Source organism: Diabrotica virgifera, chromosome 7 (assembly GCF_917563875.1).
Source record: "Diabrotica virgifera virgifera chromosome 7, PGI_DIABVI_V3a".
NCBI lineage: Eukaryota > Metazoa > Arthropoda > Insecta > Coleoptera > Chrysomelidae > Diabrotica > Diabrotica virgifera.
This window is the reverse complement of record NC_065449.1, coordinates 12,827,005-12,852,853: the sequence shown is the minus strand read 5'-3', so window position 1 is coordinate 12,852,853 and position 25,849 is coordinate 12,827,005. Positions and strand designations below refer to the sequence as shown.

Genomic DNA, 25,849 nt, shown 5'->3' with positions numbered 1-25,849 from the left:
AATCGGTCTGGCAACCCTGAACTGACATCTGACACTGACAGATTAATTATATTTTGGCTTTACATGTTGTGGATTTGTTGATAATTTTTAATTTGGGTAGAACTTTAATATTATTATAACAAATGGAAGCGTCTACAGCTGCTGATGCCGAAGATGATGAAATAATTAAAGAGGTAAAGTTTATATCTTTTTAATATTATGAACTTTTTGGTTATGTTGATTCTGTCATATTTTTGTACAGGGTTAATTACATATTTTTCTTTTATAAAAATAGTGTTAATATATTGAAAAAAACACTATTAGCAAAATAGTTGTTAATAGTGTTAAGGTGTTGTTAAGTTATTGGTGAACAGATTTATAACATTTAAAAATGATGTCTCCAGTGGCATCGCCAGGGGGGTTTTGGGGGTTATAATCCCCCCCCCCCCAGCCATTGGGATGTACTTTGAGCTTAAATTGGCGGTAAGCTTAAAACTTAAATCCCATACCGCCCAGAAACCCTCCAGTAGTTGTAACCCCCCTCTTAGGATCATCCTGGTAATGCTGTTGCTCCAAGTTGTACTGTTACTGTTGTTTAACCTTTTCGCTGCGGAGCGGCTGAGAGGATTTGCATCCCGTCGCTGCATTGCTAATAGACGTCTCCCGCAGTGAAGCAAACATTTTTGGCTTTTAGGTTACAGTTGACTTAATTATTGTCGGAATTCTATCATTTGTTTTACTTTATTATTTTATTTCAACTATTTATTGCCAATTCTAGAACTATTACATCAGATATATCACTTTCAAATAAAACTCATCTTCTGAATCACTTTGTGTCACAATTTCTTCCAATTCCGCCATTGAATAATATTTACCCCTTTTTGGTGGCAGTGGCATAATGTAATACTTATTACCAGTATTTTTTATTTAAAACAAAACGTAATAATTAGCGACAAATTCACTTTACGGTACCAACGCATTCGCAATACTAAACACCTTCTCAGTTACCCTTACCCCTCCTGCTCTTCCCGCTCGAGGCTTTTTAGGGGGCGGTTCACGCCCATTCATGCAGAAAACATCTGATGACATTATATTTTATATTTTGTTTACGTTATATTTTGTTTATACGCAAATAATCGCTAACTGCAGCGAAGCAGTTAGCTGTGTTGCATATATGTGTTTCCCGCACATCTCTTGCACTACTGAAATTACGCAAATATGTGGTTCCCACAGTCAAAGGGTTAATAGTCCTACAGTGTTGCTTCAGTGTTATTCATCTTCTTTTGGCATCGTATCATAACTATTCATGGGTCTTTACCTGTCTGGTTATGTCCTTCAATTCAGATCTCTCTTGTACCCTTCTCCTCCATTGTCTTATATTCATGGTTTTCAGGTTATGGTCCATGTCGTCCATCCATCTCCTTCTAGGCCTTCCTTTTTTTCGCCTTGCTATCGACTTCCATTGTAATACTATTTTCTTTGCTGTTTTTGCATCTTCTTGTCCCTGGACATAGACATGTCCCAGGTCCCAGCCATGACACTCTTTGACTTTTCACAAATCTTACAATATCACACAATCTTACCCTTCATTCAATTTGTTTACCAAGTGGTTTCTTCTGGATTCTCCATTCTCTTGCCCAGACCATATACTTTTCTCAGTATCCTTCTCTCTAATGTCCCGAGTTGGGCTTCATCTTTTTTTGTCATTACTCAGGTTTCACAGCCATAAGTTACTATGAGTCTAATCAATCTCCAGTGTTAGGTATACAGTAAAACCTGCGTTAACTGAAATAATTGGGGGGATAAACTGTTTCGGGATAACAAGATGTTCTGTAAAAGATAACATTATTTTTTGTATTCTTCTTGTATCAAATTACATTGGTCAAAGTTGGTATTAAATACTATGAGGTAATTTCGTAATATTTTCTTCAATATGTAAGTACAGAATAAAGCAATAAGATTAAGGAAAATGAACGTGTTTAAAGTGTATTTTTTAAGAAATCTTCTGTTTTCGTTTGTTTTTCCTGTTACAACGATGTTTTGCAGCTATACCTCTCCATCGTTTCATTTGCAGAATGTCATGAGCTTTGCCTCATTCAACTCGATCAATCAATGTTGACGATGTTGACAAATTAACATCGAATTATTTCTATTTTGTGATGAAAATTTACTTTTTATGAACGAAATTAATGAGACTGTCAACCGTTTCGGTTAAACGATGGTTCAGTTAAAAAGGTTTCAGTTAACGATGTTTTACTGTATTGAGATTCAGGTAACAGGGCAATGATAATTGTAAACTGCCTATATTTCGGGCAACTGAATGATATAAAATGTACTTTAGTCAAAAATTCTTCTAAATTTCCAAGTTTTTTATTACAGATACCTATAATTCATTCCAAGAGACTAGAGGACAACTTGTATCTTTTTCAATATCCACTAAACCACAGCATAACTACTAATCAACACAAAATCAAATCATGCTTTTTCAAACCCAAAAACCAAGAAGTCAAACTTGAACTGGGCATTGATACTCGTTCTCCGAATTTCGACACAGGAAGAGCCGAAATAATAGCGCACGAGGTAGATAAGGAGTCAGACAAAACAAAAAAGAATCCTAAATTTTTCGAGAATGAGGTTGTTGACAAGGTTTTCCTTCAATCATCCAAAACTGTCCAAGATGCCAACAGGTATGCAGTAGCTGTGTACAACGGCAAAGAAGTCCATCTTACCTCTCTTAGTGGTAAGTTGACAAGCAAAACCAGACACATAATACATACACTGTGCAATGCAATCTAAAATTATTGTTCCCCCAGTGCAACAGAAAAAAGTGCTTATAAACGGGTTATGCATCTCTTTCTAATCAGGGTCATTTATAGACCTTGTAATTTTCCCTCTGTTCCCGATTTGATAAACCCTGCCAATTAGAAAGAGATGCATACCCTGTGTACAAACACTTTTCTCTATCGCAGGGGGAATAGTTTTAGATTTCAGCATGTAGTCTAGGTACTATAATATGTCTATGAGTAAAACACTTATCCTTGGTTTCTATATTAACCCTCGGTTAGTGTTCTGGGGTATACCATACCCCAGGTAGTCCTTTTATTACTGTAAAATCGAAAATCGATAAATTAGCGTCCTCTAGGGCCTAGTAGCTGTAGTTTATACATGTTTTGTCGCAATAACCTTGTTGCCAGCTGTCGATACAATTTCAATTTGAATTAGGAGTTTGTCAATGACGGTTGGGGTATGTCATACCCTAGTACACTACTGTTGTAACTTTTAGTTGTTTTGTTTTCTGCAGGTAAAGTACATGATATTTTGATGTTTTTTGAGATATAATATGGTTTTTATTTTTCTTAAAAGGCAAATTATAATAGCACTTCTGATCACACGAGGAAGAGAAATTCGCAGTTCACAATTTGCCTTCAAAGACGATATGACTGTGTCATAGGTTTCTGTTTTGAAAAAATAAAAAAATGTAATTCTCTTTTTTACGTTGCATCATGATGATACTATAATTGAAAAATCTGGTGATACGAAATTGCTTGAAATCATCGGCTTTTAGAGTAGAGTAGAGTAGAGTAGAGTAAATTTTTATTTGCATAAATTTTTAACATAATTGAGCAAATAACGTCACATTACTAACAATCACATATTAAAAAATGTTACTAATAATCACATATTAAAAAGATATATTAACAATACACTAAAATATACAAATTACATATATGCTGATCAAGGCTGATAGGCCAGGTACTCCACCACAGTATACGGCTCAATGTTAACCAGGTGTTGAAAAACCGTTTTTTTTAAAGCTTTATAGCTTGTTTCCCGTTGAATGTCAGATGGTAGACTATTGTAAAATTTAACGCACGCATACAAAGGACTTCTCTCTGTTAGGGACAATCTGTGAAGTGGAATATTCAAATTAAGGCTTCTTGTGTTATATTCATGATTTGGTTGTAGGTGATAAAATAAAGTAAAATTTTTAAAGAGAAACATAATACATTCATATATATAGATAGCTGAGAAAGTGAGTATATTGAGTGATTTGAATCGGCCTCTACAGGATTCTCTCGCCTTTAGTCCTAGGATCACCCTGACTGCCTTTTTTTGGACTATGAAGACAGTTGAGCTATCCACCGAAGCACCCCAGAAGACTATTCCATATCGCATAAGAGAATAAAAGTTTGCATAATATACCGATAGTAAGATTCCCTGGTCTAGATAGTTTTTCAAAACTCTTAATGAGTAGCAGGCTCTATTTAGTTTTTTTGTCGCATTTTTTATTTGTTCTCCCCAATTCAAGTTCTGGTCAATATGAAGACCAAGAAACTTAACTGATCTAGAAGGTTCTGTGTTTTGGGATAAAAGATTGACTGTATCTGGGAACTCTTCTCGTGATTGGCTGGTTCTAAAATAAACAAATACTGTCTTATCAGTATTAAGCACCAGCCTATTTCCACAGAACCACTGTTCAGCCTACTCCAGAGTTTGTTCTGCCACTGTGAGGAGTGTTTCTAATGTTTCTTCCCAAAATAGCATGTTTGAGTCATCAGCAAAGTTTACCAGGTTTGAGGAACCACTAATCACTGCATTTGGCAGGTCATTTATATAGACCAAAAAGAGAAAAGGCCCTAAAACGCTCCCCTGTGGTATACCTAATTTTAAGTTTATCGGTTCAGAGTAAACCTTACATCCCTGTTTCTCCAAGCATACTTTTTGTGATCTATCTGTAAGAAATGATTTTATCCATTTCAATGCTGGTCCCTGTATTCCATAACAATATAATTTTTGCAATAGGAGAGCATGATCTAGGCTATCAAAAGCCTTAGATAGGTCTAAAAAAGCACCTAGTGTTTTCATTTTTGACTCTAGTTTTTCTAAAATTTTTGATATAAAATCATAGGTAGCTGTCTCAACTGACCTCCCTGCAAGAAAACCGTGCTGCGGATTACTAAATAAGTTGTTTGTAGTAAAAAAAGTTTTGTAGTCTGTAATATATTGCTTTTTCGAATATTTTTGAGAATGATGGAAGAAGGCTTATTGGTCTATAGTTCTCCATCTTAGTAGCATCCTTTTTTATGTAGTGGCTTGACAATTGCTTAGCTTAGCAACAAATAGTTTTAGACTTTGAGGAAATTTACCTTGCCTGAAAGAAGTGTTGACTATAAAAGATAGAGGAAGACAAATCTCTGATGAAACAAATTTAATTAAACTGGTTGATATTTCATCAAATTTAACCACTTTTAAAATTCAACCAAAGGTGGTGTAGACATATTGGATGAGTGATCTATCTGCTAATTACAGCGTATCAAGAAACAGCTGCAGCCGTCGTTGGGCTTGACATTATTTTATTTCGTTTTTGAATACAGCTGGAATAAATGTTCAAAATATATAACAACTACAAAAAACTTTAATCTGAAAAGACGAATGTTTTTGAATGCAGCTGATTTCTAAGTTTTGAAACCAACGAAGACAAAATCCTTGCTTGCATTGACCATTACGTGATAATCAGCAACCAGAGGTACACCAATTGGGACCTATGTGATGCAGGACAAGAAGTAGATGTTCTGATTGTCCAAGAAATAGAAATAGGAAGACATTTTACATATGTATGCGATGTGATACTCCAATTTTTTTGGAACAAGCAATAATGTCATGTTCAAATTTTGCCTATTTGGAGGAGTTCTAATTTTTTTATATTTCGATGTATTTCGGCAAAAATTTTATTCTTTACTTTGTATAATATTAGGGTATAAGATTCTTTAGAGTTGTGTGTTCAATAAGATGTTTCATCTGAGTGTATTATTGTTCACCTGTGTTTTTTTACTATCATAATTGCAATATGTAGCATAAATGATGTTTAACTTTTAAATATAAGACTTTTACAGTACAATGTTTAACTTATTTGACTCATAAATATGCAAAAAACCAAGATTAATAATTTTAAATGATCAATAGTTTAAAATTTCTAAATTCCTGAGTTAGTTAATTTGGGTATGACATACCCCAGAACACCTCTCGTGCTAATTTATCTGGGCACACTGACGCAGGGTAAAAATTATTTATATATTTTAGGAGTATTTCAATTCAGGCCGGTTTTCCCTTATATGGAAAAAGGCTTGAAGCGGAAGAAGGAAACAGATGGTAATGAGTCTGATGAAGAACAACCTGGTCCAAGTTCTGCCCAACAAGTAACAGTAAAGTTCAAATCCAGTGATGAAAGGTGGAAAAAGTTGGATGAAACCAGCTATCATGCTTTGCAGTCTAAAAAAGCTGAAGAGCCTTGGACGGAGTGTGAATGGCATGAAGCAGATAGCACTTTTAGTTGTGTAAGTTTGCTATCAATGTTTATTTTAGAAAAATATATGGATACCTAGATATACAGTAAGCGCCACCCTACTAGATACATGGGTGGGTACCTAATTGCTATGTTTATGGGCTAATCCGGTCCGTTCTCAGATGAGACTTTCATCCCTGTCATGTTACTGTCAAGAAACTATTCAAAATAATTGATTTTCCATACAAAAAATACATTAATTAATAGTATTATTATTCTGCTTTAAAATAACTTTATTCAAACACCAAGAAGATTACAATACTTAAACAAAATGACAACTATAAGCGTCAAAATTAGATCAGCTGTTTAACCCTTAAGATCTTGAATTTATTTATTTATTTATTTATTTATTTATTTATTTATTTACGGCATCCATTTACAAGTTTTACACACAACAAGACTTTTACAAGTTACACCTCAACAATAATAAATTATTAAAATAATAAACACATCAGAATAATACAAACAAACATATTGTAAGAACAATACAGAACTACAACAAACTTATTGTAAGATACCCCTTAGTTGTTTTTTGAACAAACCAATTTTGGAGTCAAAAATATCCATTTGTCTTGGCAGGCTATTAGCACTCCGAACCAATCGTGTAGTCGGTTCATTTATACCAAAATTAGTGTGGTGAAATGGCACTGAAAAGATTTCTGATTGTCTGTTGCTTCTACTAGGAACTTTAAGACTAAAAAGTGATATCAATTGAGGACAATCTATGAAAGCATTAATAACTTTGTGTAGGAAGCATAAATCTAACAATGTCCTCCTTGACTCAAGTGTTGGTAAATTTAGACTATCTCTTACCCACTGATAGTCATATTCCTCTCTCCTGTATCCACTCTTATAAGCTGCTACCCTCAAAAATTTATTTTGGACTTTTTCAATATGTTCAATGTAACAGTTGTATGATGGGGACCATACAACTGATCCAAACTCTAGAATGGGCCTAACGAGACCACAATAAAGTTTTCTAAATGTGAACAAAGACAGGTCTGCAGATGTGCGTTGGATAAATCCCAGTACTTTCATCGCCCTGTTTGTTACTTGGTTGATGTGGCAATTTATTTAGCAAATTTTATTTTTTGTTTATTTTGATGTATTCAGGAGAAGGTTTTAACACAAAATACATACATTTTTTTTCTTAATTATTTTTGATTTTTTAGAAAATTGTCGTTACATATATGTAACGCTAGGAAGATATAGGAGCAAAAATATTTAAAATATTTCCGATTATAAAAAATTTCAAAATAACAAACAAATTCAAAACTAGATAAATGAAAAATCATAATTAAGTTATTGTAGATGAAACTCTATGTTGCACTTGATGCACACTCCCACATTGCACTTGAAACCCATGGTACGCACATATGAACTACAGCATTCATCTGCAAAACGTCTCCTTTTCTTATCAGGAATATAGGTCAGGAGATGATAAATCTTATCATATCTTATATCTACGACTACTTTGAACGAAGATGGCATGCCTGCATCTTTTGGTTTGGTACCATACTTCGTAAGATATGATGTTACTAGATACCTTCGAAAAATCATAGCATCTATTATGTATGTCCAGTTATGTCCAGCATCAATATAAATAGACCATTATGTAAATAGACACCACTACCATTTTTTAGAGCAAATTCCTACTTGGTATGTAGCTACATTCTGGTCCATAAGATCAACTTCAACTTTTCTTTCACTAGTTTTTTAGCTTTTGTTGATGATCTGGAAAGCTGAGCCTCGGTAATATCATCATATATTTCGGAATCTCTTTCACTATTTCGTAAAACAAGTTCAACAGATGCTCTAGGAATTTTCTCGGACAGCCTGTAAACAGACATTAGACAGACATTATGTCCATAGTTATGTTCAGCATCAATGTAAATAGACACCACTACCATTTTTAGAGCAAATTCCTACTTGGTATGTAGCTACATTCTGGTCCATAAGATCAACTTCAACTTTTCTTTCACTAGTTTTTTAGCTTTTGTTGATGATCTGGAAAGCTGAGCCTCGGTAATATCATCATATATTTCGGAATCTCTTTCACTATTTCGTAAAACAAGTTCAACATATGCTCTAGGAATTTTCTCGGACAGCCTGTTAAACAGACATTATGTCCATAGTTATTTTCAGCATCAATGTAAATAGACACCACTACCATTTTTAGAAGAAATTCCTACTTGGTATGTAGCTACATTTTGGTCCATAAGATCAACTTCAACTTTTCTTTCACTAGTTTTTTAGCTTTTGTTGATGATTAGGAAAGCTGAGCCTCGGTAATATCATCATATATTTCGGAATCTCTTTCACTATTTCGTAAAACAAGTTCAACATATGCTCTAGGAATTTTCTCGGACAGCCTGTTAAACAGACATTATGTCCATAGTTATTTTCAGCATCAATGTAAATAGACACCACTACCATTTTTAGAAGAAATTCCTACTTGGTATGTAGCTACATTTTGGTCCATAAGATCAACTTCAACTTTTCTTTCACTAGTTGTTTAGCTTTTGTTGATGATCTGGAAAGCTGAGCCTCGGTAATATCATCATATATTTCGGAATCTCTTTCACTATTTCGTAAAACAAGTTCAACAGATGCTCTAAGAATTTTCTCGGACAGCCTGTTAAAATCATTATATTCCTCATCGCCAGACTCCTCGTCTGTAAGCACATTCAATTCTGGGGGTTTAGTACCTATATGTATGTATATAGCATCACCGTCTAAAGTTTCAACGGCATCAAGCATCTCCAGCGCTTCTTGAAGAGAAACCCCTTTTCTGAAACAAAAAATACGTTACAATTCTAAAAGTTCCGATTTTTGCTACCATATGTTCCTAGCATTACATGTATGTAACACCAAAAATTAAAGCCATTTTTTACGAAACCAGGATAAAATTTCTAAAAATTTATATTATCAATAAGAAAAGACATTAATTGATTCCCAATTGAAAACACTTTAAACAAAATATAATAACAAAAGAATAGTAAAAATATATTTACTCAAAATTTGAGATCCATTTTTACCATAAATAATAAACACCGTCACATAAAACACTCAACTAAATAAACAGGTTATATCAAATCCTCGAACCAACTGCTGAAAACTAGTAAACAAGTGTCCCTTGAAAGTCTTGCATCACCATCTAGTTAAAATTAGAATCACTTCCCGAATTTAAGGCTTAAGATTTTAGCGGTTTCTGTGTTACATATATGTAACGCTAGGAGCTTAAGCGTTAATAGAGCTGATCTATTTATTTGTCAACTTTCTATGTTAATATTCAGTTTCTATACATTTTCTAACGTTCTAAACGTCACTAGATATAAAAATAAACATTGCAACAAGTGCAGGATCCGGGACTGTAATAGCTCAATGTTCCTATGTATCTAGTAGGGTGGCGCTTACTGTATATCATTTTTAACATAGATTTTTTTGTTATGTTACCCTGTTACATGATTTGAGTCTTTTAAACAACTATTTCAATTATTTTAGAGATGGTCAGGTCTTTTTTTTATTAAAATATGAATATTCTTTAGGTGGAGAGACTCAAATTGATGTCAGACAATACAGAAGACATTAGCCAAGCTACTACTTTAGGAGATTCAGACTATATAAGGCTGCTGATTCCAGAAGACCAGGAACAAACACCTCTAGAACCAGTACTGCCTTCTCACCTGCTCTCTTTGAATGCCTTGAGAGCTTTGCCCATTCAAGAAAGATGTAGGGTATTATTAAAAGATGGTATGTGAGAAGATTTTTACATGTTTCTACAAAATTACTATAACCTTATCACAAGGAAAAATTCCTGTACTGGCTGTATACCATAAATCACAAAAATAAAAACCTTATCTTGTAAAAGGTATATTCCCTAAAAAGGGCTATATCACAAAAAATCGTTTTCGGAATCAATATTCCATCATCAGTGTTATCACAGGTTTATATGCTTTTTACCCGTATATTTTGGTGGCTTAAAGCATGTAAACCTGTGATAACACTGATGATGGAATGTTGATTCCGAAAACGTTTTGTTGTGATACAGCCCTTTTTAGGGATTCTAAATATACCTTTTAAGAGATAAGGTTTTTATTTTTTACTATAACCTGTTTTTAAACGGAGGAGTAAACTCAAAAGACAAATTCACACCCAATAATGTCACTAGAAAAATCACCAGATTCAGCTTCTTTTTTGGTTAATCATGCGGTCTTTGACGGTAATCCATCAATATCATATTAAACTAATATGTCGCAATTTAGTGAAGTAAACTTGCCTGCGAATTGGACCAATTACAAACAAGCGTTACGAAACGGTAAATTTGAATTACTCCTCCTAGTTTAAAAACAAGATGTAGTAGTTATAATTTACTCTGATTTTTTTCTGTTTGTATGACATTGAGTAAATTTCTTCAAATTTCCCAGTCACTGAAACCTCTTCCTATTAAATTCTCAGCTTACCTCTTTCATTCCTTCAGTTACATTGTTTCTTTACTAAATCCACAAGGAAAATAAACTTCCTGTAGCTGGCTGTATACCATAAATCACAAAAATACCAGGTTTTTGAAGTTATACTTCTTTAGGCGCGATTGAGATTGAGGGTGAATTTATATTGATCTGCGCGCATGCGCACTCCGACGGTATGGTATTAGTCGTTATGCGGGCTCTGATTGGGTGTTGAAATGATCTGTCAATAATAAATAATTGTTCAATATGAAGGTAAACAAATGTATAATATTAGTTTTATTGTTGTGAGGACAGAAACAAAAAAGTTTATAATTGTAGTGACATTTAAATAGTTTTTAAAAGCAACAGGTACGTAATAATTGTAAATGTATCATAGGTAGCTACCTATTTGAACCTACCAAAATACATAGTATGTAATACTTTTATTTACCTACATAATTTGATTACCATCAAAATTTCTATCAATGTTCACCTAATATATTGTTTTCTTACTGTATGTTTTGTTGTATTTTTTCAATTCTAAATCATTTCAATTCAAAATCAAAATAATTTAATTTTATTCAAAAATGTCAAAAGCTTAATCCGTTTAGTTAGTCGATCTTCGCACATAATTACACATTGCCTCCGTGGCGAAGCGTTTAAGGCGAATGAACCCCAATATACCAACCGCGCTGATAGCTGGTTCGAATCCCAATAAAAACTTTTATTTTTTTTATTTTTTTTTTTATACATTTTATGATTGTAAGTATATTTATTATATAATTTTATTTTTAGAAAATACGTATTTAGTTAAAAAAAAGAATGTGTGTGTACTTTGTACGCACGTAAGAAGTTATACTTCTATTATAATATAATTTCAATGAAATAAATATACCTACTTAACAGTTACAATACAAAAAATTAACAATAATGACCAAAAATGAACCAAAATTTAACAAGGCCAAATATTAAAAAAAAAAAAAAAAGAAATAAATATGAATCGTCCGGGATTTGAACCCGCAATCTCGCGATTTTTTGATCTCTGGTCCAATGCTCTACCAACAAGGCCATCAAGCCGCATGCTACTTACCTTTCAGATATACATAATTATACATCACGGTGACAAGAGAAATATAAAAATAGATGTTTTATTTTTTACGCCCAAGGAAGACAAATCCAAAGACACAAAATTATAATAAAAAACCTTTTAAACCACCTTTTTCAAATTGCGCAAGTTGTATTATTAATGTTAATGTTAATAAATGAAATATAAATATTTTGACGTTTCACAATTTGACAATTCACTTTTAACTGCAGTGCCTTAAAAATTTTAAAGCACTAATAAAACACTTAAAAATGTATTTAAAAACACTAATATATTCTTTCCACACCTTTTCTGGACTGATACATACATCAATTAAAACATTTTGAAGTGTAACTTCAAAAATATAATATGAAAACTATTTAAAAAGGCAGTATAACTATTAACTAAGCTTTGTTGTTTCTCTTCCCATAAATTTTAAAACGCAACAACCATACATAACCAAACCGTCAACCGTCCAAACCACAGCTGCGCTACAGCTGCCATATTGGATAATTTTTGACATGTCATTTGAACATCCAATCAGAACAATGCGCATGCGCCGTTATGCAAACAGTTATAATGCGCATGCGCCGGGATCGTAGGTTTTAACATATAAAAATTCACCCTCATATCGCGCGTAAAGAAGTATAACTTCAAAAATTTTCCGACAATTAATGTTCAGAAATCATTTGTGGCATTTTTAATGTGTTTGTGTGTGATTTATTCTTTTATTATTTTAATTTTTGGCACTGTTTTAATAAAAATGTTTGAGAAGTAGTAAGTATAAATTAGTTTAATATTTAAATAAAATATAAATAAAAAGTATATTAATTTCGTTTAAATCATATAATAGAAGTATAACTTCTTACGTGCGTACAAAGTACACACACATTCTTTTTTTGTAAAAGGTATATTTTAAAATACCCTAAATAAGGGTCACAATAATACAAAACGTTTTCGGATTAAAAAATCCATCATCAGTGTTTAAAAGCCCTAAAATAAGTATAACCTAATTAATTGAGAGAAAAGTTAAAAAAATTGACAGAGGTTTTTAAAAAACAAGAGGCCATACTTACAAAAATTGCATGCCTGAGGGTTTTTACCCAATAAATTTTGGTGGCATATAAACATCATATGAATTTTATATAAATATGTAAAACAACGTAATCGTTTACATTTAAAGGCTTTTTACCCAATACATTTTGGTGGCTCAGGCATGCAATTTTTGTAAGTATGGCCTCTTGTGTTTTAAAAACCTCTGTCAATTTTTTTAATTTTTCTCTCAATTAATTAGGTTATACTTATTTAGGGCTTTTAAACGCTGATGATGGATTTCTGAATCCGAAAACGTTTTGTATTATTGTGACCCTTATTTAGGGTATTTTAAAATAATACCTTTCACAAAAAAAACCTGGTATTTTCGTTTCTTTACTGTCCTTTTTATTGCTACCAATATTTATGTACACCATGATTTGTTTTTTAGCGCAAATAATAAGATTCCAGCAGCTTTTGATGCTTTTAACAGGAGGAGAAAAGACGGCAACAGATTCGTTATTGAAAGTTCTTCCGGTCGTAGCAGTTTTAGTCAGAGGCAACTGGGTAGTTAAGTCTGATGTTCTGTATCCTGCTAATACGTTTTCCGCCACCAGTGGAGTCCCAGCAGAATTGATGTGCAGGGCCAGAGATTATATTGTAAGTATTTACTGTATTGATATTTTCCTGATGAAATATTGATAATTCTGAGACTTATGCATCAGCATAGAGAAAAATATGGACCACAATCTGTTTGTTACTGATAAAATTTCAGTGTGCAATTTCAAGAAAATAACCACAATTTCTTTAATATACATTTTGACTTAACCAATTCTGGCTTCAAAAGTATAGTGTAACGGGAAATAGGTTGTTCAGGGATCAGGTGCCTTTGGTCGTTATTAATTAAATATACCGGATGTCCACTTATATTTTCCCCCATTTTAACTGCCTGTAACTTCTAAACGGTTCAAGATAGAAATATGCGGTTTTCGCTGAAATGTTTTATTTTAGTAAAAGTTTTGTCTGAATGGATTGAATTTTTTTATATCGCTTTCAAATACGAAAGCAAAAATGGCGGATTTTTGAAAAAAACGTTGTTGACTTTTTTTTAATGGAACACCCAGTATATTTTTTTTTTGTAAATTGAAAGAAAAGTCATTCACCTATCCAGCGATATAAAGTTTTTCAAAATCGGTTGTCAAATCACTGAGTATTTGATTTTTAAAATGAGAGGTGCAACGTGGATATCACATACCTAAATAACATAACTAAGCAAATTGATATTATGTTATGTGATTTCCACATTGCATCTCTTATTTTAAAAATTAATTGCTCAGTCATTTGACAACCGATTTTAAAACATTTTATATTGCTGGATAGGTAAATGACCATTTTTCAAGTTACAAAAAAACATACTGGGTGTTTTAATAAAAAAAGTAAACAACGTTTTTTTTTAAATCCGCCATTTTTTATTTAAAAGCAATATAAAAAAAATGGCCATTTACCTAAAAACTTGAAAAAGCGGTCATTTACCTATCCAGCGATATAAAAATTTTTAAAATCGGTTGTCAAATGACTGAGCAATTAATTTTTAAAATGAGAGATGCAATGTGGAAATCACATACCTAAATAAATTATTTAGGTATGTGATATCCATGTTGCACCTCTCATTTTAAAAATTAATTACTCAGTGATTTGACAACCGATTTTGAAAAACTTCATATCGCTGGATAGGTAAGTGACCTTTCCTTCAATTTACAAAAAAAATATACTGGGTGTTCCATTAAAAAAAAGTCAACAACGTTTTTTTCAAAAATCCGCCATTTTTGTTTTCGTATTTGAAAGCAATATAAAAAATTGAATCCATTCAGACAAAACTTTTACTAAAATAAAACATTTCAGCGAAAACCGCATATTTCTATCTTGAGCTGTTTAGAAATTATAGGCAGTTAAAATGGGGGAAAATATAAGTGGACACCCGGTATAATAAATACGACTAATTTAACTGCATTATACTTTATTTCTTCTTCTTCTTGTGCCACTCCTATCGGAGATTGGAAATCATCAAGGCTACCCTGACTTTGTTTATAGCTGACCTAAAAAGTTCATTAGTGGTGCAGCCAAACCAGTCTCTCAAATTCCGCATCCACGACATTCTTCTACGGCCTGGATTCCGTTTTCCTTCTATTTTTCCTTGCATTATATTTTGAAGTAATACTTTATTTACTCCTACTCAAACTGTGGGTATAAACATCAACAATAGTATCATGACCTATTTCAACATTTGTCGCCATAGTCTTTACGTTAATAAACATTAACTATAATAAATATTTTGTATCACGAGAGGTTCCATATACAGGGTGTTTGGTAAAGAATGGGCCATAGCTTAACCTTAGATGCCTGAGGTTAAAATAGGTCGATTTAAGCTAACTTACCTGAGTACAAAAGTTGATAATAACCGAAATACAGGATGTCAAAGTTAAACTTTTATTTTATTTATTTTTGAATATTTCCTGACAGGCATGGAACAGCAACACGAAATTTGGTTAGTGGTTACTGGACACCTTACTAAATTATTTTAAACAAACGTTTCTGGCTACTACCAGAGGCGTACGACGGGGGAACGTGAATGGTTGACCCTTTCCAAATTCTACACCACTGGCAGAATTTCTATTTTAGTGCAATTTTTTGTTTCTCCAATACTTTCTATGTAAATAACATACTCTTCATTAGTAACGATAAAGCCAATAGTTTTCGAGATATTTGAAGCTAAAAACGGAGGAGAATAATACATTAATCAAAATAAGTGTGTCTTTTCATTTTTAACTTCAAATATCTCGAAAACTAATGACTTTATCATTACGAATGAAGAGTATATTATTTGCATAGAAAGTATTGGAGAATCTAAAAATTATGCCAAAAAAGAAGTTGGCGTAGAATTTGGGAAGGATCAACCATTCACTTTCCGCTGTCGTACGCCTCTGGTATTAACTAGAAATGATTATTTAACATAATTTAGTAGCATGTACAGTACCTACACTTTCTGCCAAATATCATAAGGATATGTCAAATAGTTTTATAGTACCGGACACACATAATTCTTAAAGTTTTAAATAAAGAATACATTATTTAAAAAAAATAATACTGTAAAATAATTTGACATATTCGTGTCATACTTGGCAGAAAGTTTAGGCACTGTACACCATACTAAATTATGTTAAATAATCTTTTCTGGCTACTACCAGAGGCGTACGACAGGGGAAAGTAAATGGTTGGCCCTTCACAAATTCTATGCAAATAATATACTCTTCATTCGTAAGGATAAAGTCATTAGTTTTCGAGATATTTGAAGTTAAAAATGAAAAGACAAACTTATTTTGATTAATGTATTATGCTCCTCCGTTTTTAGCTTCAAATATCTCGAAACTAATGGCTTTATCGTTACTAATGACGAGTATGTTATTTACATAGAAAGTATTAGAGAAACAAAAAATTGCACTAAAATAGAAATTCTGCCAGTGGCGTAGAATTTGGAAAGGGTCAACCATTCACGTTCCCCCGTCGTACGCCTCTGGTAGTAGCCAGTTGTTTGTTTAACATAATTTAGTAAGGTGTACAGTGCCAGCACCACTTACCAAATTTCGTGTTGTTGTCCCATGCCTGTCAGGAAATATTCAAAAATAAATAAAATAAAAGTTTAACTTTGACATCCTGTATTTCGGTTATTACCAACTTTTGTACTAAGGTAAGTTAGCTTAAATCCACCTATTTTAACCTCAGGAATCTAAACTTAAGCTATGGCCTATTCTTTACCAAACACCCTGTATATACGTTTTTATCACAACCTGACTTTGCAATGTCACTTCAGGTTGTTGAATTCAAAAGTTTATAGTACAATTTGTGTGATATTTCTCTTCAATGCTTAAGGAATAAATACGATAGTAGAGGTCCCGTTATTTGGGAAGGCACTAATTTGCATATTATTGCACTTGTATAGAAGTCAAAATTTGAAGTTTCTGTCTAAGCCACGCCTTAGCATTAAACTTAGACCATTTTTAGATGCCCCATTATATGCAAATTAGTCCCTTCCCAAATGACGGGGCCTCTATATGAACTAGATATAATTTATATTTCTATCTATCTATCTAATCAGCCCTAAACATCCATCTTTGGATATAGGCCTCCTCTTCCTTCTTCCATGCCTCTCTATCTTGGGCAATTTGCATCCATTTTGACCCAGTGTGTTTCTTCAGGTCATCTGACCATCGCATCTGTGGCCTTCCCCTTTTTCGTTTGTGGTTCCACGGTCTCCAATGTATAATCATCTTAGTCCATCTTTCATCCTTCTGTCATAGGGTTTGTCCGGCGAACTTCGATTTAAGCTTTGCTACTTGGGTAGAGACGTCTTTCACTTTTGTTTTGTTACGGATCCATTCGTTTCTTTTCCTGTCTGATAGTTTAATGTTCAGCATTTGTCTTTCCATGGCTCTTTCTGTCTTTGCTATTTTTTTTATATTTACTGTTGATTAAAAAAAAGTGATTTAATTCATTTAATTTTGTCTCGTTTTAGCTGTATCAATTCACAAAAAGCCAATACGTGGAAAGGAAAAAAGTTTCTTCGATTCTCAAAATCCCCTCTGAAGAAATCAAAGAAATCTTCACAGGCATTTCAAAACTACGGCGCCACAACAAAGAATGGGAGCTTCATCTGCCCACGGACCAAGATTTCATCAACAAGCACGGCGATATCGTGCAGAAGCAGAACCTGATGTGGGAGCACCGCTTCCACCAACTTAGCCAGTTTTTGAAAGACAACATGAGCCAAAGGCGGAAGAGCAGAAGTGAGAGTAAGAGTGTCAGTGAGGATGGGAAAGTGAGGAATAGTTTGAGTTTTAGTTCTGACAATGAGTCTGATAAAGGAAAGGGCGTCGGGAAGAAAAATAAAGGTGGTAAAAGTGGTAGTAATCAAGCAACAACGTCGAATTCATGATGAACAAGTACGAATCGTGATATTTAAAAGATTTTGAATCATTGGGATGAAATATTACCACACGTGGTGGATTAATCTATATGCTGTGCATTCTATAGAAACGAAAGCCACTATAATATTAAGATCAAATAGAGCAGCATGGAGAGGGTTGGTGACACATTAGAAAGAAAGAAAAACTAATTAGTTATCTTTTTATAACTGTTTTTGATACTAGCATTTAAGGATGTCATTGAAAATTGTTCAAATTCTGCTCTTTTTAAAACTGTTTGGATGCATAATAAAATATCTCAATGCCATTGAACATTTCTTTATGCTTTTACACAAATACCATATCGATGGCTTAATGTGAAAACCTCGTATCTCCTTTTACAGGGGAGACTTTAAACTGAATTTTTGCATACTCTAACTTAAAAACTAAAAACCATATTTGCGTATTTTTGATTCTGAGCACATTTAGATCGTTACACATACATTTTTCTCATATATTTTAGGTTAGAATATACAGGAAAGTAATATAGGCAGTATGGAAGGCTCTCTCCATGATACTACAAATAACAAGATAGTAGCTTCGTTCGCGGTAACGATTTTGGACATGTCCAGGACTAGTTACGAATTATCTTAGTACTCGGGTTGTACGCAAGCGCGGTTCAGAATTAGTTCAAGATTGATTTACACCGCGAACGAATTTAGAACTAGTCCATAACACTATATAACCTAGTTTTTATGTATCCATCTTATTTTGATGAATTTGTTATTTTAATTCAGATTTGCATGGACATTTTACTAGATCAGATCAACCAGATATATGTTTATAGCATGAATAGGCATGGTTTAATGAAATCTTTTATTGTTATTAAAAGTGTTAGTGGCTGGAATAAGCTACGAGACCATATTAAAACATTCTCCAAATATTTTTTCTAAGAAAAAAATTTGTGACTGGTTACTGGTATTGTATAATTTTTATTAATTACATGGAGTATTTTTAATATTTCTAATACCTCCATATTTTAATAATAACGTCCATATTATGTATTGTTTATCAGTATTACAGTACAACAGATATCCCGTGAAATAAAGTTGTCACTGCGCCGAAACAAATTTGAAAATGGGGGTGAAGCAAAACCATTCGTGAGTAGACGTTACAGAACGATCTCCTCAGAATTTTTACAGTGTTGCATTGTTTCTTTTACTCGCAGTATTTAAATTTGATTTTATTTTTTTTTCGTTTTTTTTTATTGTTGTTATTCTACGTTTTGCATTTGTATATTCTTTTAACATTACTTTACACAATCAAAGAAAATGATCAAAAGCTATCAAAATGTCCGATTGTTTTAGTCATTGTATGTTGACCAGTAATGATTCTTGGTCAACATAAAACGACTAAAACAATCGGACATTGCTAGCTTTTGATCATTTTCTTTGATTATATAAAGTAATGTTCAAATCAGTTAGGCCACTCTGGCTCTCATGGCCTTAATTGTAGCATGGAGCTTAAAATTAAATTATCCGGACGACCTGTTAATAGTCAAAGTCGAGAAATGAATGCTAATATGTTAGCCTTCATGAAAAAGGAAGCTGAAGAAGGTGTCACAATACCTCATCATAGCATAAAAGAGCGTGTGGTAGACGCGACAGGTGTTTCCAAAAGTACAATAATCTGTAGAGTCTCAGTTAAACTAAAATTGAACAAGTTATGTCTTATAGAAAGTAGTAAACAAATACCTATACCATATTTTATATGGTACCCATAGCAGCTTCTTTATGCTGGCACTAATGGAATATATGTAATTGCAGGACAATGCTCCTCGTTTTCCTCTACAAGAAAACATTGTAACAGAAAAAAGAAGCAAACTTTTGAAGACATTGACAAAGAGGTGTTAAGGCGTATTATTCATATTTGCATACGAGCGATACATCAGTATCGCTCGTATCGATACTAAGTATCGATACGAGAAGTACCTCAGCTAAAAAATATTCTGTCTAAATTCAGAGATGGTTGAGGCGAACAAGGTGGTTTTTAAGAAATTTTAAAAGATTAATTATAAGAGACACTGGTTTCCGTTGGAGAAAATCAAAAACAAATCGAAGACTTCTAATGGAAAGATATGACATCAATAAGCTTCGTACCTATACACTATTTAAGAGCTGTTAATAAGTACAGAGAAGAAGATCGCCCTGTAGTGTATATGGATGAAACATACATTCACTCAACACAAACAACGTTACTCATTAATGCTATTATTGTTTCAGAATTTTCAGTAATATTTTACAATAGATAATGTTATACATACCTTTTAAATGAAATAAAATAATTTTGCCGAATTTTTTACTGTTATATTAAAATGAATTTAAAATATTAAAATGATAGTAAAAATCATATAATTATTGCGTTATTTAACTATTTATTTTGAAACGTTAAATACTTATCAATAATACAGTTTTCCAATTAGGATCTTTTAAAATTAAAGTGCTTTCCTTTTATTCTATACAATCTTTTAAAAATTTCTTACTTGATTATGAATCTACACGTCCTGCAGAGTGTCAATTATTTAAAACTCATTTCTTTAGATATTATACTAAAAATACCCAATATTACTGTGGTCATTTACATATTGACAACATTGCGGTACCAACAAAGCGGTAATATTCGGGTAAATTTCATCTTTTTCTGATCGAAGGCTTTCTTTATCTGCGCAGTACAAGCCCCGCCCATTTCACGAGATCCCTGTTCACCAGTATATTAGGGTATCCTCGTCTAATAAATATTTCATAGATATGTTATTTTATTCATTTTTTCAAGTAGTGCATTTTAAATTACATTGGTTATTTTTGTATCACAAATATAATAAATATTTCACTTTAAAGAGACACACAGTATTTAGTACATACCTACCTTCATATTAAAAAATGTTTTATCTGTTTATGATCATATTACTGTAAAAATTATACATCAAAGTACGTAAAAAATATTTTATTGACAATCACAATCAATTTTCTAAACTTTTGAGTCAAAACCACAGTATTAAAAACAAATGAAATAAAAACAGAACGAAAACCGCTACAAATCCGATGTTTAAAGCACAAAACATTATAGAAATGTTTGTAAGTATTTTGAAATTCCTACTGCGCATATTCGGACTCCTAGTTCTCTTCAGGTCCCAAGGATCGGTTGGACTGGTTCCGAACTCGCAGTTCATTTACAGCGAACGACAAATCTGACAAAATCTCGGACTAGCAGTTCACAACTCGATTACCGCGAACGCTCTTTTTTAAAGTGCGCATGCGAAGTAATCCTGGACTAGTTCAGGATCGTTACCGCGAACGATACTATTGTCCTTTTCATGATCATTTTTCAGTGCGTAACAAATGATAGGAAAAAGGGTAAGTCCGTGATAATACACATTTATGACATTTATTCTAACATGACATTTTAGTTAAATCTGACAGTTGTCACATTTTATTTTCAGTTTGGAATAAAAACAAATCAAATATGTTTCTTGCATTTATAAAATGGTATTTTCTTTGATTTGTATAGTCTTATAAATTATACAGATTATATTTGTAATATTATTATCTAATTAAAAAAACTATTATTTTTATTATGGCGCCATCTATCGACAACTAGAATAACTAGAATAAATGTTATAAATGTCACCGACGAAATGTAATCACCGACGTGCCTTTTTTTCTGTCACATACAATTTAATGCGTTAGAAAGAAATCGAAAAACTGTGACGTACTGAAAGATGATCATGAGAAAAAGAATAGTGTCTTCCCGTAGCGCAAATACGTCAGAGTTCGCGCATCGCATGACGTAACTGGAGACCGGAATTTGAATTCTAGTTGTTAGCTTATAGTTGAGGCTGTATCGTCGCCCCGTTAGGTAACATATTCCGATTCGATTTTGTTGCACAAACTCGCTTAAAAAGAGTTCCTTATAACAAATACACAGAGTGCCGGGAGGTGCCGCTGTCGAAAAATTGTTTAAACAATTTTTTAAACAAGTTCAAAAAATCAATTTTTTCCCTTCGTATAATTTTTTTAGATTCTTTGGGTCATTATGAGCCAAAAAGGTCTCCTGTAATTCTCTAAAATTGACTCTTGTTGAGTTATACTCGATTTAAAATTTGAAAAACGCGAAAATGGCCATTTTCAAGGCTTAAGGAGGGGGTATGGTTTGAAATCAACATATCAAGCACATTTTTGTGAATTTTTTTCGAAACTATGGTAGAATTATTTTATTTTTAAATTAAATAAGCACATTAAGTACAATTCAAAGAATATTTAAGAAAAAATTCAATCCAAAATATTGAAAAATAAGCCATTGGCGACAAATTTTGGCAGGCAGCTCAAAAAAAATGGATTTTGCGGTAGACATCAGAACTCATCACTGGATTATACGAAACAAAAAATTCAAAAAGATTTTATTAGCTTATGAGTTTCACGAGGTAACAACGTCGAGTTTTTTTATTTTTAATGATTTTTGAATTTTTGGTATCACTCAAAAGTCAAAAATACGAAATTTTGATAAAAATTTTGTGAAAACCAACAGATTTAATATTGTTGAACAAAAAATAAGCACAAAACGAAGAATATCTCGACGTTGTTACCTCACGAAATGTCTAAGAAAAATCTGTGCAAAATATCAGGTAGATCGGCTAAGTAGTTTTTCAGTTACAATGTCCACCGCATTTGAAAAAGCAGTTTTGAGAAAAATGCGTTTAAGGTTTTGACAACTGCATCTTCATCTTCTTATTTGTCTGCCAAATCGTAAAGTGATGAACATTGGAATATGTTTTTTAAATTGGGGAGTAATCTACAAAAGAGAAGGCGAACAGTTGTTTAACGTTTCTCACTACGCTCCGGCGTGCTGGCGCGAAGCCGCGGCAAAGCGAGTCGAAGGTAGAGATATTCAACACCCTGTATCTCTGGTAATTTTACTCCGATTATTTTGAAATGTTCAGAGTATTTTTGAAAGTATGCACTTTTATTTAAAATAATAAAAAAATTTAAATATTTCAAACCATACCCCCTCCTTAAGAACTCGGTTAAAAATTATTATTATCAAAATCAATAGTGACTGAATCAAAATTGAAAGCCCCCCTACAGGATGCTGAAGAAATTTTGTCATTATTTTATTGGTGAGCTGTTATTTTTAATTGTTAACCATGAGCGCTAAGTGAGGCGGCCGTCAATGTGAGTGCAAGTGAGATGCACCAGTAGATGGCCGGAATGGTGCATCTCTTTCGCACTCACTATTGACGGCCGCCTGTATGCAGTTAGCGCTCATTGTTGATAATTAAAAATAACAGCTTAGTAATAAAATAATGACAAAAATTTCTTCAGGGTCTTGTAGGGTGGACTTTAAACTTTGATTTGGTCACTTTCTAACTTTCATAGTAATAATTTTTAACTGAGTTATTAAGAGCAAACAACAAACCTTTTTTAGTAAGTTTTTGCAAAAAAAAAACGAATCGGAATAATTTACCTAACGGGGGCGACCATACAGCCTGGACTATACAACCGCGAGCAATTCAAACTAATCGGAAATCATTGGGACATTACGAACAATTACGAACTTGGGTCTCCAGTTACGTCACGACTCCCTGCTCTTCGAGATGCGCAATATATTATCTTGTTATTTATAGTATCATGGCTCGCTCTCTGTCTCTCCTATGGTATTACAACTCGAGTCGGAACCTGGTTTCCCCCAGCGTCTGTCACCAAGTATCTCTGTCCCTGACAGCTCTCCTCCAGTTATCCGCCCTCAATATCTCTTTAGCATCGTTCTATCCACCTCTTCCTTGGTCTTCCTACTGACCGACGTCCCACCATAGTTCCGCTAAACGTTCTACTAGGTGTTCTCTCATTCTTATAAGATTTGTAATAGTGGTATACCTTATCCTCCATTGTCGCAAATGGGTTCCAATATCCTCCTTGATATCTTTCTTTCAAAAGTATTAATAAGGTTTATTGTCTTTTCTGTCATCATCAACGTTTCTATGCCATATGTTGCTATTGGTAGTATGATAGTTGGAAGACACTTTGTAGTAAAATAGTTATCAAATATGGTTTTTGTATTAATTTGTTCCTAAAGTTTTAACGGTTTTTATTTGTGTGGAACTTACTTACTGCTAAAACAGTAACTGCCAAATAGGATAATGATGCAAATGTTTTAAATATCACTACTAATTTATTTATTATTATATTGTTGATATATATATTTTATACTTGAATATATATAACCTTGTAAATAAATATTGTGAAAAATTGTCTTCAAGTCTTTTATTATTTTCAAAAAATAGGCACCGAAATGATTTCTCAAATGAGTTATATAAGATAAAAAACAGCCAGAAAACTATAGAGGTATAAACTTGTTAAATACTATCTTAACTACAACTAAACTTATGAATTGGAGGATAAATTTAGCATACGAATAACAGGGTTTTCGTACTGGAAGGTAATAATACAGATGCAATATTCGTCATAAGGCAAATTACTGAGAAATCACTAGAGTAAAATAGTATAAACATTTCTGTGTCTGACTTGAAGAAAGCATTTGACAGAGTAAGACTCAAAGATGTAATCCATCTTCTGTATAATAGAGAAGTTCCCATATCCTAAAAACTATTGAAAACAATACCAAAACAACAAAATAGAAGTCAGAATAGATGGACAACTTATAGAACCTATAGACATAGGTAGCCGAATGAGACAGAGGGGGACTCATTGATCTCCAGGCTCTTCAATATAATTATGGATGAAATCATCAAAATTGTCAACATAGGAAGAGGATACACAATGCTGTTACGCAGACGACGCAATCAGAATAAAAATCAGGAAGTTGAATACTTGGGGCACATTATGAGAGGCAGCCACGCCCCTCCCCCCTAGCGTTTTGGGTGCTTTAAACTATATATGTTTATCAAATCAAAAGTATACAAAATATAATGTGCATCATCTTCACGTCTGGCTCCCCCCTAAAAATTTTTATATGGGCGCCCGTGATGAGAGGTGAAAGGTGAAATATCGTCGTTGCCAAGTCAAAAGCTGCTATGTGGGTTTTATAGAATTTTACAGGAGACAGATAAAACCTAAACGTTCAATTCAAGGTCATTAATTATTTCTGCTATATGTGCATGAAGAAATCCACATAGCAGTGTATGACGGGCGCGCGTTTTATGTAAATATTTTTCTTCTACGTGGATGAGGACTCCACATAGCATGTTTATTGCGATACCCGCTCACATAACATATTTTTCAAACTTGGAGATTACAGCAATTATATGAATTACCATATAACTGTATTTATAGGACGGTGACTACTGTAAAAATCTGTTAAATGGTACAGATATCTCCTTTTGTGAAAAAGGCCCACTTAGCAGCTTTTGACTTGGCAACGACGATATTCGAACTATTGAACCACGAAGTAAGAGAACTTTTGAAAGGAGAAGACATCGTCAGGTGCTTCTAGGCACTCAGATAAATGGGACATATAGAAATGAGAAATTCAGAAGCAATTATATCAAGAAAATTACCAAATGGAGACCTCTATCAGGAAGACCCAAAAGCAGATGGGAGACCAGATAGTCGAGGATCTTAAGAAGATGAGAGTATGAGTAACCATAAGCAAAAAACAGGAACGAATGGAGAAAAATTATAGAAGATGCCAAGTCACACAACCAATTGTGCAAACAAAATGTCAATGAGGACTGATTCCCCGCGACAAATGAAACAGAAGACCCCCAGAAAGAGGAGATCCATCACTCCGCTAGGAGTGTAGATGCCATGATGATGATTAACAGATTAAAGAATATAAGGCAAAAGAAGAGTAGGAAGACGTAAAATCTCGTGATTTATAAGTACCCAATTTCCATGGATGGTTTGAATGCAGTTCAATTGAACTATTCGGGCGTGTATAACCAACAAAATTATAATTGCCAGAATAATTTCCAATCTCTGATAGGATCGGA

At 33.1% G+C, this 25,849-nt stretch overlaps 1 protein-coding gene across 1 annotated transcript; it reads left to right on the top strand.

The window, feature by feature from the left end:
* Nucleotides 1-24,151, top strand: LOC126887773 (DNA-directed RNA polymerase III subunit RPC5). Its single transcript, XM_050655579.1, has 6 exons — nt 1-173; nt 2,359-2,719; nt 6,061-6,314; nt 9,871-10,075; nt 13,338-13,546; nt 17,457-24,151. Exons 1-6 carry the CDS (start codon nt 123-125, stop codon nt 17,874-17,876), a joined length of 1,500 nt encoding a protein of 499 aa, XP_050511536.1. The 5' UTR covers nt 1-122; the 3' UTR covers nt 17,877-24,151.
* The last annotated feature ends 1,698 nt before the right edge of the window (nt 24,152-25,849 follow it).